The sequence below is a fragment of the Mangifera indica genome, chromosome 3 (assembly GCF_011075055.1).
Source record: "Mangifera indica cultivar Alphonso chromosome 3, CATAS_Mindica_2.1, whole genome shotgun sequence".
Lineage (NCBI taxonomy): Eukaryota > Viridiplantae > Streptophyta > Magnoliopsida > Sapindales > Anacardiaceae > Mangifera > Mangifera indica.
The window spans coordinates 5,058,147-5,073,802 of record NC_058139.1 but is presented as its reverse complement, the minus strand read 5'-3'; the positions used below and the strand labels follow the sequence as shown (position 1 = coordinate 5,073,802).

The 15,656-nt window shown below is 32.0% G+C and overlaps 1 protein-coding gene across 2 annotated transcripts; it reads left to right on the top strand.

Moving 5' to 3' along the window:
• The first annotated feature begins 4,945 nt into the window (after positions 1-4,945).
• LOC123212487 (probable LRR receptor-like serine/threonine-protein kinase At1g06840) lies at positions 4,946-15,119 on the top strand. Of its 2 annotated transcripts, none has more exons than XM_044631649.1 (21): positions 4,946-5,040; positions 5,452-5,590; positions 6,327-6,477; positions 6,722-6,793; positions 6,919-6,990; positions 7,251-7,394; positions 7,507-7,578; positions 7,729-7,800; positions 8,586-8,660; positions 9,006-9,074; positions 9,199-9,267; positions 9,411-9,482; positions 9,695-9,781; positions 10,006-10,074; positions 10,276-10,778; positions 11,528-11,689; positions 12,062-12,345; positions 13,098-13,149; positions 13,342-13,592; positions 14,141-14,275; positions 14,475-15,119. In XM_044631649.1, exons 2-21 carry the CDS (start codon positions 5,461-5,463, stop codon positions 14,838-14,840), a joined length of 2,907 nt encoding a protein of 968 aa, XP_044487584.1. In that variant the 5' UTR covers positions 4,946-5,040; positions 5,452-5,460; the 3' UTR covers positions 14,841-15,119. The 2 variants fall into 2 exon arrangements, with proteins under 2 accessions (XP_044487584.1, XP_044487583.1); XM_044631648.1 differs by lacking the exon at positions 4,946-5,040 and adding an exon at positions 5,159-5,274.
• The last annotated feature ends 537 nt before the right edge of the window (positions 15,120-15,656 follow it).

Below are 15,656 nucleotides of genomic sequence, written 5' to 3'. Positions count from 1 at the left end.
AGCTGGAATTCCAGTTGCTTTGTCGCATTTTTAAGTTTTAATTCACTATTATACCCCTGCATTGTTTTGGCTTTGTCTTCAGTCAGCTCCACAAAGAACATGATAAGTTAATTTGAATATAAACTTATTCAATAATTTCAGCATGAAAATTCCTTCTCTCAAGAATGACACTTTTCATTATCCGCTTTGATGGAGAAAATCTTATACTATTGGATGAACATAAATAAATAATAAATAGTAAATGTTAAAAAATTATGTACATTGTAAAGATTTATAATAGAATTGTTGTAATGTTTGTCCAAAATGAAAAAAAAATTGATTATATTAATATATTAAAAAGAATTTTTTAAATAACATACGTTAAAATAATAGAAATTTTAGTTCATTTATAAAACAACTCATTATGATAGAATAAAATTTGATAGTAGGATCGTTTGTGGGTGTATTGAAATTGAAAGCCTTTGAGTGGTTAGAAGAAATGGACGAGGCTGATGAGACGGCTCAAGGGTAAAACGGACAAATTGCAAGGAGGAAAAAGAATAATGAATAAATGTGTTGGTCAAGGTAGGGTATCGAAGTGAAGGTCTCCGCCACTCAAACAAGCGGCCAAGAGTCCTCCACAGCACCTTCACTAAAGTTCAAGTTGTTGTATTGCCACGTCACTAATCTACTCTTATTGTACAGATAAGACAACTCAATGGGATCTTATCACTATCTGCTTCTCAAATATTAAATCTCCACGTGTCCTACAGAGATATTGATATATGGCATGCCCATTTAAAGTTCTACAGTGGAAATCATGTTTGACTTGAGTATTTGGATGGATTATTATCCAACAATTTTTGAAGGTGTGTAACAATTATTGACAATAAAATTATATTTATACTTTTTTTTTTACATCATTTTTATTTATATTAATAATAATATGTTATTATATAATTATATTATATTATTTTTAATTATTAATTATTTAATAACATAATAATATATAATTATTTGTATATAAAATTATATATATAATTCTATTCAAATAATGTCTTTAAAGTTGATGAATCAACCGGGGCCACATCTCGTGTAATACGGGAATCAGACATGTGACAACAACAAATACCAACATTTGCAGCAAAGCTATGGCAATTATACAAGCTCTAGTACTGATTTTTTCATTAGGAATTAAAAAAAAAAAATCTCGGCTTAGTTAAGAAATAACCAATATGTAGAAGAGTCTGCACCGTGAATGTGTAATATGTATCTGGAAGAAGATTTAGCTATGTGATTTTGCATAATTATTGTCATTCTTTCTTTATACATTCTGTTTTCATTTAACTTGAAATTTTGTTGTTCTCTAAGTTTTGATAGTATTTTTTTTTTTTTTTAAGAGGATATGTTTTTTTTTTTTTTGCTTTTAACAATTCTATCTTTCTTCCCATTGCGGACAACTTGATAACAATCATCAATAGCCATTGACTAGGTTTTTTAATCTAATAAAATTATGTGTACCTATTTTTTATATATAATTTATGTATACAGATGAGGTGTTATCATGTGATTGAATATTTCTTTATCATATGATGACATATGTTTTAAAATCATCTAATTATATAATGACATATCACTGTGTATATGAATTGTATACCAAAAATGGATACACATAGCATTACTCTTTTTAATTTTTTATTAAAAACTCTTGAAGTACATATCCAACCATTTTGATTGTCAAAAAACCTACTCTTATTTAATTATAAGGTTAAATTTTAATAACTTCCATTAATAGCTATGTACATATAATTAGATTTTTTATTTTTTACTAAAATTTTTTATTTAAATTGAACTGATTCTTTTGCATTTAATTATATTTTTTTATCTTGTCTAATATAAGTGGTTTGATCCCATAAAATTGACACTCTAATTTCGGTGAGATTCTTTGCTACCATATATATATATATATATATTCACTTTCCTTTCGCAAAAATTCTGTGCAGAAGCCGGCCAATTCTGACTGCAAGGATGGGTGACTATATTTGTTCATTTTATTAGATTGATGATGAACAAGAAGCTAAGAGATAATTTGAAATGTTGGCTTATCAATAAGTATACATATTGTGGAAGAATATAGTGACATTGGAACAATCCTGAGATTTTTTGGTTCTGTTTTGTTTTACTAACTTGAAATTAAGAGTAAGAAAATTGGCATGACACCAATATAATGTTTAATTTTGTTAAGTTCCAGGATTATTTGCAAGTATTTCTTTTTACTCCATTTTTTTTAATTAAGGGTATTTATGAAAAAAGATGTTATATTTTAAACTTTGAAATGCAGTGTATTAAGAAATTGATTTTCTTAAGTCCATTAAAGGGTATCCACAGCTCTATTCCATTTAATGTCCCTCATCAAATGCAATAAATTTGTTTAAGCCCAAGTGCCCCAGTTTCATCCTTTCAGAGTTTCATTTGTTTGTGTTGGGCCTAAATTTGGTCTGGCCACGCCTAGCCAAATCAAGCTGCTCTAGCCAAGCATGGCTACATCGCTAGCCATGCAAAGCCAGGCCAGAGTACATGGTTGGCCTCGCCAAAAACGACGAACGACTGTGTTGTCGGTTGAATCTTTATTTGTTTTTAGTTTTAATAATTTTTATTATTCTGTGTTATATAGCCTTTTAAAAAATTATAATTTAGCTGTAACGGCAAATTACTCTTCATTTGAAGATTTTGAATTTTGCTAAAACTCTCAACCTGATTTTGATTTTTTATATATTTGGATGCAAATGTTTGGTGGCGCTTTTGACCTCTCAACCTCCAAGGCAAAATTGGCTTCATTCATAAATATGAACAAAGGATATGGTCTCGTTGAATTAAATCCTTTGTTCTCCCCTCACCAATTGTTTCCAATTTCTTCCTTGTGTAGTAACCAAAAGTTGCATCAATTATTATTATAATATGTTCACCTGTCCTTTTAGCATGCCTTCTGGGTAATATTGGCGTCTTACATTTATGGAACATCATTAATCACGAGTTAGGTATATAAATATATTAATAATCGTGTGCAATTTGAAGGAGTAAATTGCTTGTGATTGAAGAAACAGTAGCTTATTCAGACACGTATTAATGAGATATTAACTTAATGCAAAACCTTTTTGCGTGCTTTCCTCATTATTGGTGGATTTGGTAAGACTTGGTCACATAATTCCAAGTCAAGAGATTTTTTTTTTTTTAATTTCTTTAAAAAGAATGAATCAACTCTAATTCATGATCAAGATTCTCGAAAATACATAATATTTTTCTCACTCAAATAGATTGAAAAAGCGGAAGTATGAAAAGGATTATTTATACTTAAAAAATGATAATATTATATATATATATTTTTTATACATAATTTTGGTATACAGTTAATGTGTTATCATATGATTGATTATCATTTTATTTTTAATTCAAAGTTATCTAATTATATAATAATACATCATTCGTATACTTAAAATTGTGTACGTATAGTTTTATTATTAAATAAATCCCAATACTATTATAATAAAAAATACGAAATATTAATTCTTTTAGTATTTAGTAGAGACAGTTTGAAAACAAAAAGGAAAATTTAACTAAAACAAATCTTTTTAATTTAAATTAAATTTAGAAATAACAATCCCAACTAAAATTAGAAAATCAAATAAAGAAAAAAATAATACGTTGTATATTAACATACAATGATGAAAATGTTGTTACCCTGCAAAATTTATCTATAGAAATAGTGTCCATTGGTAAATTTTTTACATCTACACAGCATTTATCATGCCAATTAATTAAAAAAAAAAACAATTTTTAGAGATATTTTTAAGAGATGTTAATATCAATCCATTGAAAAAGATACAAATGTTTAAATACCAAGTCTATTTTGAAGGTTTTTCATAATCACAATTCATATGTGGGGCGTAGTTGTGACCATCCCCACAAAAAAACTTAAAGAAATGATATAAAAATATGTCACTTTCATCCCTTAAAATTTAGTTTTTTTTTGCCCCCATATTGGCTGAATTGACACTTTAACCCAGCAATGAAACTTCCCAAGTTCATTATTTTCTCTAAAATCCATAATTTGTTAAATACTATTTTTGCCTCCATTATCACAATGTTGTATTGATAAATTTCATCGAATAAATAATATTGCTTCTGAATCACACATCAATTTGAGAAAACATAGTTTACCATTAGCATTGTTGCTGTTTTTTTTTTTGTTAATATTTTTAGTCCACGACTTATTTTTCTTGGAATATAGTTTTGAAAATATCAGTAGTACCACAACCGAAAATAGAGTGATTTGCCTTACACCACAGGGCAGTTATTGCTGTTTTTGATTTGCAAAAGTATAATGTATTTTGGACTAACAATTGCTCTAGTTTTTCAATACAATTACATTGATCTTCGTAAAATGTTGATTCGATGCGCGAGGGATTTGAATCCTTGGTTTCTTATATTTGGTATCCCCTCATTTGTCACTCAAGTTAGCCCTTTGAAAGCCCAAAGAATGTAACTTGGTCACTGAACTGAGTTTCGGATGATACACTCCCAAAATCTGCAGGGGCCCCATAGTTGAAACATTCTATAGGTTTTTTAACCCCTTTATCTCTTAATTTACCCCTTGAGAGCGCAGAAAATGTAACTTGGTCACCGAAGGATAGGATGTATCTCTGAATATCTGCAGGGCCTCCATATTTGAAACATTCTATAGGTTTTTTTTTTTTTTTTCAATGAAGTTATCTCTAAAATCTGGAATTCCCCGGTAAGGTTGATGCATGCAAGATTGAGTCAGTCTATGTTTATCATTTGCAAGTCGCCAAATGAAAGCATATTTGAACACATTGGTGGTGGGCAGTGGGTATTGACTTTTGAAGGAATGTCCATTTCATTCGATAATTAACCTTTACCCAGTATTTTATTCAACAATGTTGACATTCATGGTGGTAGTGGTTGGCTTTTTCAGTATTAAACATTTGCATCCCTCAGCCTCCCTCCCCGCACAGTCAAGAGTGCCATTCCCATTAATGACCAGTAAACCAACTGCTTCATCCTTATTTATATTTAACGCATTTTGTAAATTTTTTATACAATATTCAAAGTAGAGTAAAAAGGTGGCTTTCTTCATCAATTTTTTTATACAATATTTATCTCTGCAGGTTTCGTCATGCCGACTTGGTCAAAAATATACTAATCAAATACTCTGTTTTTTATTCAGTTTCATCCTCAACATTTCACTTACTTCATTTCTTCTCTGATTGATGCTAAGTAATTTGTTATCTTGAGACTAGTCTTTTGCATTCTCTTGTCTTGTCTTTGTTGTTTTGTTTTCAAGTAGTTGGAGGTTCTGTTTTTTCTTTTGTTTTGTTGAAAATATAAAATGAAATATGCTCTGTTTTTGCGTTTCAGTATGGCAAGTTTATGCTTCTTGTTTCTTGCTTTCAGGACCCCTTCATGTGGGTTTTCAAAGTGAGGATGTGTTCATCAAAAGCTTGGAGTTGTACTGCTGTTCTACTCTTATGGTTATCTTGGTCTTCCCTTGTTCTTGGAGCTAATAATAGCAACCTCACTGACCCTGATGAAGGTATTTTTCTTTCTTTTTATTAGTTTTCTTAAAACAATGTACACTTTAATCAGAGCTCAAATGGTGTCTTTGAATTACTCTTTCGCTTATCATGTGGAAACTTAGAATTTGTTGAAGAATCTAGTGCGTGTTTTAGGAAAGAAGGATACAAGAAATTTTATGGGTTTAAATGGGCTGAAAAGTTTTAGAAAAATCACTTTTTGGATACAATACTGAATTATAGGCTGAAAATTTAATGAAGAAAAGTTGTTTTGTTAGATTTCATTGTTAATGAAAGTTGATGTTAGGAGAAACAAGATTATATGATATATGGACAATAGAATTAAAATATAAACCTATTCAAAAAAAATGAAAATAACAGTTTCAGGATTGAGAATAGATGAACCTTCAATACTACAGTTGAAATTTAGAAAAGAAATTAAGGTTCTTAAATAGATTGGCCTACTTCACTAGATACAAAATGAATTCAAATAAGAGCAAGAGTATCATCAAATTTCACTATTATCCTTGACCTTTCATCTTTTGGCTTCTCTACCTTTAGTATTTTAACTTCTTAACCATTCACTAATTTAAATTTCATTCTTTTTTTTTTTTTGTAACATTCATTTCTTTAATTGGATAATGGTATTAGAAGTTTTAGTCTGATTGACGTACATTCAGATACATGAGTTTTATAAACAAAAAAACTAATGAAATTAATGAAAATTTTATTTTCATTGTTGATCTCAATTTGCAGTGACGGCTTTGCGGGCCATCAAGAGAAGTTTAGTTGATGTTAATAAAAATTTGAGTAATTGGGATAGTGGGGACCCTTGTACATCGAATTGGACAGGCGTTTTGTGCTACAATCAAACACTAGATGACGGCTATCTACACGTTCAAGAATTGTATGTTTCTTATAACCTTTCCCAATTTTTATTTGTTAGCCTAGTGGCTTGATTTTGCAATTGAATTTGTGCAACAAATCTTAATGAATGCGCAGAATTCATTGCGAAAATCAGTAACGATGTTGTTATAGTTGTCCGATATCGTAAATTTGCTATTTGTCTTGCTTAGTGAATTTGCTATTTCAAGTAAATTTGATGATTTTGGTTTGTAATAGTTGTTTTGTTACTGCTGTGCTGTTTTCAGGCAGTTATTGAATAGGAATCTATCAGGAACTTTATCACCAGAGCTTGGCCAGTTATCTTATATGCAAATATTGTGAGGCACAACACCTTTTTGGTTTCTTGCTTAATATTCTCAAAGATGTGTTATTTTCCACCCACTAATGGGATACTACATACTTCTGCTACTAATATAATTCTCTCTGTTTCTATTTTTTGAAGGGATTTTATGTGGAATAAAATTACTGGCAGTATACCGAAGGAGATAGGAAATATCACAACCTTGAAACTATTGTAAGTTAATGCATTAGTGTTCTTTTCTGGCCAGCCTTGCTATTTACTATTTTCTGTTGTGCACTTGCTGAGAGGAGTAAGAAAAGTACATATTCCTGTTTACATATGCTAAATTTTGTTTTGCTTTTTGAAGAGGATGTGCCATCAATAATTCTAATATCTGGATTCATTTTATGTTGTTTTCGTGTATTTTGACGTTGCAATTGCAGACATTTTATTTTCCTGGTTTTTCGCTTAATATGTGATATTCTTGTTTCCAGGCTCCTCAATGGAAATGAATTAACAGGTTCTTTGCCGGATGAGCTTGGTTATCTTCCGAATTTGAACAGGATACAAATTGACCAGAACCAAATATCAGGATCATTACCTAAGTCATTTGCAAACTTGAACAAAACACAGCATTTGTGAGGGCGCTTCTGATGCTATATAGCTTAAAACAAGCGTTAGTTCCTTGAGTTTGTCCTTACATATATCTTGATGTTTCTCATTCCTATTTCTTTACCTCTTCTTGACCAGTCACATGAACAACAATTCAATCAGTGGCCAAATCCCAGCTGAACTAGCCAGATTACCAAGTCTTGTTCACTTGTGAGTTTTCTGTTACTATCTGGAATCTTGATGTGATAAAATTGTACTATGAATGAGATTTTCAACAATCTTTAAATTGCTTTTGCGCTAGTTTTTCAGTTTCACTGTGGTGTTGTGTACATTCTTAGTTAATGAGGTGATTTTTTGCAGGCTTCTTGATAATAACAATTTGACGGGGTACCTTCCACCAGAGTTATCTCAAATGCCAAGTTTAAAGATCTTGTAAGTTTCTAAGTCCTAGAGAAATGACTAAAATTTTAAGGTTTCAAAAACAAAATCTTCTTTATTCTTTCTACAAATTCTTGATTTGTTGTCTATTTCTTCCTTTTCTTCCCAAATTAATGCTTTTAAATATAATTTACTGATACATATTCAGATTTGTACCAGTAATATTCCAGACCTTCGTGCAGTTGATAATTATTAACATTTTAATTATGCCATTACTCCAGCCAATATTGCAATTCTAGTTGAAAATAGAGTCATTGTAGACAAGTCAGATTATGTGGAAGCCATAGCAACTGTTAGGGAAGTTTGAGTGGTACTTATAATGTTCAGGCATCTTCAGATGATAACTGATCCTTCAGACCAGCTTGCAAAAACCTAGAAAAGGTGTAATATTTTGAAATTTGATGAATCAACCAGGGCCACTTCTCGTGTAATAAGAGAATCAGCCATTTGACAACAACAAATACCAACATTTGCAGCAAAGCTATGACAATTGTACAAGCTCTAGTACTGATTTTTTCATTAGGAAAAAAAAAAAATCTCTCGGTTTAGTTAAGAAATAACCAATATGTAGAAGAGTCTGCACCATGAATGTGAAATATGTATCTGGAAGAAGATTTAGCTATGTGATTTTGCATAATTATTGTCATTCCTTTCTTTATACATTCTGTTTTTATTTTAACTTGAAATTTGGTTGTTCTCTAAGTTTTGATAGTATTTTTTTTTTTAAGACGATATGCTTTGTTTTGCTTTTAACAATTCTATCTTTCTTCCCATTGCAGACAACTTGATAACAACAACTTTGAAGGGACTACGATACCATCTACCTACAGCAAAATGTCTAATTTGTTGAAACTGTAAATGCTAATTCTTTTCCTTTATTCTAAATAGCTTTAAACATGGAAATGTCTATGTTTCAATATTACAATAGCTAATGACATATAATAAGTCTCCTATTTGAATACAATGGAAGTAATGTGTTGTACTGCAACAATGGAACGGTATGGGAAAAGTAGTGGACAAACCATCTACATTCAAGATAAATTAGACATTTAAGACATTAGATTAGATGACTAATGGATCAAACCTAACCATATTAAATTATGTTTATAGAGATTACAATAAGGAAGCAAATATTTAATCATATTACTATGACATATTTTTTTTGTCAGAAACTTATTTTTCTTGATTGGTTTTATCAGGAGTCTTAGAAATTGCAGCTTGCAAGGTCCTGTTCCCGATCTGAGCACAATACCATACCTTGGTTATCTGTAAGTTCATAAATTGTGTGTTCATTCATGTCTCTTTCCTCATTGTGAATGATGGAAACTAAAAATTTGCAACTAAGTTGCTTATATGTATTTGATTTTATATTTCATGTTAACTTAATGTCAGCGACTTAAGCTCAAACCAGCTAAATGGAACCATACCTGGAAATAGGCTTTCCTCAAATATTACAACCATGTAAGACTCTCTACCTTGAAGATAACATGCAATCTATATGTTTCTCGGTATAAAAAATTATAACTTTCTTCAAGTTCTGGAAATCCCTGTAGACTTCAGTAGTGTTGATTTCCTCAAATTTATTATCTGATCAATATGTGCAGCAATTTATCTAATAACAATCTTGATGGACCTATTCCTTCCAACTTCTCAGATCTTCCTCTTCTTCAGTATTTGTAAGCATTCTTGAACTTGTTGTTTCCTTCTTTTTCATTTACTTGTATAGTTTGTGAAATAATATTTTGGATTATGTTAGGATAAGACAATATTGTGTTTTTTATTCTGATTTAATCCTAAAATTGAATTACTAGTCACGATATAAAAAGATCCCAATATTTTGAATTACGCAATAATACTAAGTTTTGTTAATTATTATTTTTCATGGCAGGTTGATAGCAAATAATTCATTGAATGGCTCGGTCTCATCGACCCTTTGGCAGAACAGGGTTTTAAATTCAACTGAGAGGCTTATCTTGTAAGACCTCAAGTAACAAAATTACCTATTTCACTAGCCAAAAGTGTGTGTGTATTACATGTGAGAAGAAATTACACTGTCAAGAATCCTGTGCTTGTTATTTTAAGGATTTAAAAAAAAACAATTTTCTATGAGTGGAAAGGAGTCACTAGTATCTCAATTTTCACTTTAACATTTTGAATTATTTTAGCTGAATTGTGTTTTGCATCTCTTTGGTATTGCAGTGACTTTGAGAACAATCAGCTTGTAAATGTTTCAGATAGTTCTGCCCTCCCTCAGAATGTCTCTGTCTGGTTAGTCTCTACCTTTGCTTCCTATTTATATCTAAATGATTGCATTGTCGATCTCCATATATGCATGTGACTGCTGTATAAAGATGAGCGTGGATAATAGCAACATTACTCCATGAGAAAGATGATGATAATAAATGAGAAACTCATGGTTAAGCTTTACGTCTTGAAAGACTAACAGACCGTTGCTTTTATAATTTACAGGCTTAAAGGAAACCCTTTATGTTCAAACAGCAATCTAGTCCAGTTCTGTGGATCTCAAAGTGAAAATGAGATTGATCAGACATCAAACTCCACTCTTAACTGTCCGCCTCAAGCTTGTCCAGCCCCTTATGAATATTCACCAACATCTCCCGTTCCTTGCTTTTGTGCTGTCCCTCTGGTTGTTGGATACAGGCTAAAGAGTCCTGGAATTTCATTTTTTGGTCCATATGAGGAAGCATTTGAGGAATACCTGACTACTGGCCTCCACTTGCGTCTTTATCAGCTGTACATTGATAATTTTGAATGGGAAGAAGGGCCTCGATTACAAATGCACTTCAAGATTTATCCTGTATACGTGGCTAATTCCACAAATACTAATCTCTTTAATGATAGTGAGGTTCGACGGATCATGGGCATGTTCACTGGTTGGAACATTCCTGATAGTGATGTATTTGGCCCTTATGAACTTCTGAACTTCGACCTATTGGGCCCTTACAGTAATGGTTTGTCTCTAAAACTTTAACTGCTATATTGTGTGAGCTTTATTATAATATGAGCTGTTGCATATTTATCAACAAATTTATATTTCTCAAGTTGGAAGAAGAATAGGTTTTCATTTTATTTTGGTTTTGCAATTTTCAAGGTTTTTTTTTTTCCTAGTTTCCCTCCATTTTAACTTTTGTTACTTCATCTTGGATGGTTCATAATGCTGGACAATATGCCTTCAAGGCTCTGTAACCATTAGTAAACTGAAATTTGACCTGATCATTTTGCTTCACTTTATGGCTGGTATTGTTTCTCTGGAAAGGCCTTTCTACCCAAAATGAAAATTATAGAGATTAGAATGCACCTTCATTGCGGTGTATATTATTCAAAACTCTTCAATTAAATGTGTGCAAGCCTGTACTAGTAGCAAACATATTAACCTATCTTAAATCTTCTATAATCAGGGACTCTTGTGCCTTTACTGTAGCAATACTGTAGTCAGTAGTAATGAATTATAGGTAAAATAGCACATAATGGGGCTCAACATGTAATAATAATTGCTGAGCATAGGTCTGATTATTTTTGGCTTTCCAAGACCATGTTGTGAGTTTTTAATTTCAGAAATGCTGATTTATATCGATGTTATCGATCTTGATTTCCTATGCACAGATTCACAGTGGAGCAGGCATGCCTCCTTTTCCATTATCTGCTTAGTTTATTAATATTATTTCATGACTAAGATTGGTTTTTGATCTAATTGCACCAGCAATTTTTCCTACCACTACCAATTCTGGCTTAAGCAAGGGTGCGCTGGCTGGCATAATCTTGGGAGCCATTGCTGGTGCTGTTATATTATCTGCAATTGTTTCACTTATTATTGTCAAGGTGCATTTGAAGGATTACCGTGCAATTTCAAAAAAACACCGTTGTGAGTATCTCATAGGCTTCAATATAGTTTGTATAAAATAGATACAAAATGATTTTCCAGTTTCTTTGATTGAACTTCCCATTGTTACTTGTCAAAGCAAAACCAGATGTCACCATGGATATCAACTCTGGAGTACACTATGACATTTTCCTACTAGTTTCTGTGATCAAAATAAGATTTGGTCTTACTTTGATTAAAACCTGATTTGACATGTATTGACTCTTGATTACTTGTCTCCTAGAATTTTATCTTAGAACTTGGATACTCAGAAAGCAAAGATGGATCTGTATTTAAGATATTTAAAATTTCCAAGGCAGGAAGTGTGCTGATCTTATGTTATAATTCTGATATTGGTCCTTTGTATACATACAGCATCTAAGATCAGCATCAAAATTGATGGTGTGAGAAGTTTTACTTATGAAGAAATGGCCTTGGCGACTAACAATTTCAACACTTCCACACAAGTTGGCCAAGGGGGGTATGGCAAGGTTTATAAAGGCATTCTGGCTGATGGCACAGTTGTTGCCATAAAACGCGCACAAGAGGGATCATTGCAGGGTGAGAAGGAGTTCTTAACGGAAATATCATTTTTGTCAAGATTACATCACAGGAACCTTGTGTCTTTGGTTGGATATTGTGATGAAGAAGGTGAACAGGTAAACCCCTCACTAATAATATTTTTAATTTATGTTGAATTTTTAACCAAATCAATTTTATCCCATCTGGACCACAACAAATCATGTGCTAAATAGATCAATGTAGTGAACAATTGACATTGACTAAAGAGTTTGATGTGGCAATATTAATTCTAAAGGCTTCGAGATCTAAAAATTGTATAATAATTACCTTGAATGGACTATTAAAGAAAATCTAACTTTATTTAGTAGAGCACATACTATTCCATTGTTAACAATGTGAATTGTTGAAGCAAGAAAAGTTTGCTACATAATAAGAATGTTGAAATAGAGATTGATAGATTGTTGAGACAGAGATAGATAAATTGAAGAGATGAATTAGGGAAAAGCTGCCTCTTTTTCTATATTATGAACACAATCCCTAGGGTTGAATTTATATACACGTTGATAGTTACAAGAGAGGAAACAAAGTAATGACTAAATTCCTAGATGAGGTTTTCCTCTCAAATCCTTCCTGAAATAGTTAAATCAGTGACTTATCTTTCCACAAAGAATTTGGTTGGTACATGCAACGAATACTTCAAATCATATTCTTATATTTGTGTACTGGGGGTGACTATGATGTTTCATTCCTTTATTAGAAGTGCTATTTTCTTGGAAATTTACTTGCCATGATGTGCCAAGACTAGTTCTTCTTTTTGCCCTCTATTGCAGTACTTCTTTGAAACCACTATTTTGGAAACTTAATAATTGTATTTCTTTTGTGTGAACAGATGTTGGTGTATGAGTTTATGTCAAATGGCACTTTGAGGGATCAACTTTCAGGTACATCTTCCATTTTATTTGCTGAGTACCATGTTCTAATGCTAGTTAAAATTGTCATGAAAAATTGTAAACAATATTTCTTGTCAGTTCTCTTCATTTTTGGAGCTGAATGACATACAAAAGCATGTTTTGAAACCTTTTTTTGTGCCAGTGATTATTTCTAATTAATGTTTTATGCATATGGTATGACAGCTAAGACAAAAGAACCTCTGGGTTTTGCAACAAGACTGTCGATTGCCCTGGGTTCATCCAGGGGCATCCTCTATCTGCATACAGAAGCTGATCCTCCAGTATTCCACAGAGATATTAAAGCCAGCAACATACTATTGGACAATAAGTTCGTTGCCAAGGTTGCTGATTTTGGACTGTCACGACTGGCTCCAGTTCCAGATCTTGAAGGGGTTGTGCCAGCTCATGTATCCACAGTAGTAAAGGGAACTCCGGTAAGACTTACTATCAATAGTTTTGAACTTTATTCAACTTTATTTTGAAGAGATGCAATTTGACTTATAGACTATTAACACTAGGGCACATGTGAAGGATCATACACTCTTTATCTTTTCCCAAAATGTCAGTCAAAATTCTTTAGCAACTAAATCTTTGTTCTAGCTGTTAAAAAATGCAGCGATAGACTTCTTCCGAACAAAAGATTTGATGGTTGATTGTTATTCTTCTTTTATTTTTAGCTGTGAGATATGCATAGTTTTTAGTTACAGCAGTAAAAAGAAGAGGCTTGGGCAGACTGACTCATTCATTTGTAGGGAAATGATCTATGTGGTTTGTTTTCCTTGATAAGAGAAACAATAAGATGGCAAATAATCGAAATGGATGACAAATATCTTGAAATAGATAATAAGAAAACAGAAAGCATATGATATGACTAAATTAAGCCTTCTAAGTAATTAAAAATGCAAGTGCCGACCATGTGAATGCCATGGAATTTGTTTCGCTATCACAAACCATAGTTTTAATATTTATCTGATCTTTACAGGGTTATCTTGATCCGGAGTACTTCTTAACTCATAAATTGACAGATAAGAGTGATGTTTACAGTCTTGGTGTGGTATTCCTGGAACTCCTGACTGGTATGCATCCAATCTCACATGGCAAGAACATTGTCCGAGAGGTATAAACTTGCTGCACCGTTTTGGTTGTAGTTTAACCTGTCATGTAATACATTCCAGTTAATCTTCTTATATGCTTCTTGTTGCATCTACATTTATAATGGAATACATAGCATCTACATAGTACTGAATGCCTCTTGCCATTGTTGCACCTACATTTAATGAATCATTGGTAACATACATGGTTTTCATCCGAAACAGGTTAATATTTCTTATCAATCTGGGATGATCTTCTCAGTCGTGGATGGAAGAATGGGTTCTTATCCTTCCGATTGTGTTGATAAGTTTCTGACATTGGCCCTCAAATGTTGCCAAGATGAGACAGATGCAAGGCCCTCGATGGCAGAGGTGGTGAGAGAACTTGAAAACATATGGCTTATGATGCCGGAGTCAGATACCAAAATAGCAGAATACAAAGCCAGTGCACCCAAAGGAGAAGAAGAAACTCCTCCATCCTCATCCTCCATGGTGAAGCCCCCACATCTGCAACCGAACCCGTATGTATCATCAGATGTCTCTGGTAGCAACCTTGTCAGTGGAGTCATCCCTACCATCACACCAAGATAAAAAATGCATACTGAAAATATTGATTGGTTAAACCTGATTTCATGGTTTCTTTCACATAAAAAGTTTATGAATTTGCATTTCTTTGTAATTTGTTTGGTTTCTGATTTTAGTACAGGTTTTCTTGTTTTATTAAGGTAAGGTAGATTAGATAGTGGTGTTACAGTATTGCTGCAATAACACTGTAGAATATTAAAGATGAATTATACCATTCGTATTTACTTATTGTATTATACAACAATTTTGAACTTTAGTATCTTTATCGACTCTTTCATCAGCTCCTATTATTTTTGTTTGGATTCTATCACAAATTAAGACATTATTTGAGTTTATTTTCATCACAATTCCTGAGATGAGTTCTCTATATTGTGGCAAAAAATCATTGCTTTGATACCAATAACATATTGAGTAATCAAGTGAAAAGAAATTAATTGTTAAATTAGAAGTTTTCATACGAGAGAATTCAAATTGGAGAAAGAAAATTATATAGTAATTTTTACTTGTACAATTACAATTACCATATTTTACTAAACCTCTTGCAGCTTAATGGTTACAAAATCATTTCCCAACCTTTCTATATTTCTTCTTCCTTCTATCTATAGTACGAATCATATTGACTCCCCCTAAAAAAATTTCAAAATTTGTGATGGTCAAACAACTCAAAGATAACCATGGAATTTCAAGTTTCATTCAAAATTTACAACTAATTTGATTTATTCAAAGCAATATTCTCAATCTGCAATATTCTTTGCATTATGAGAGCACTTGATTTTAAAATTGGTCAAGATGTGGTAAAACAGTTGTCTTATTCATGTTTGA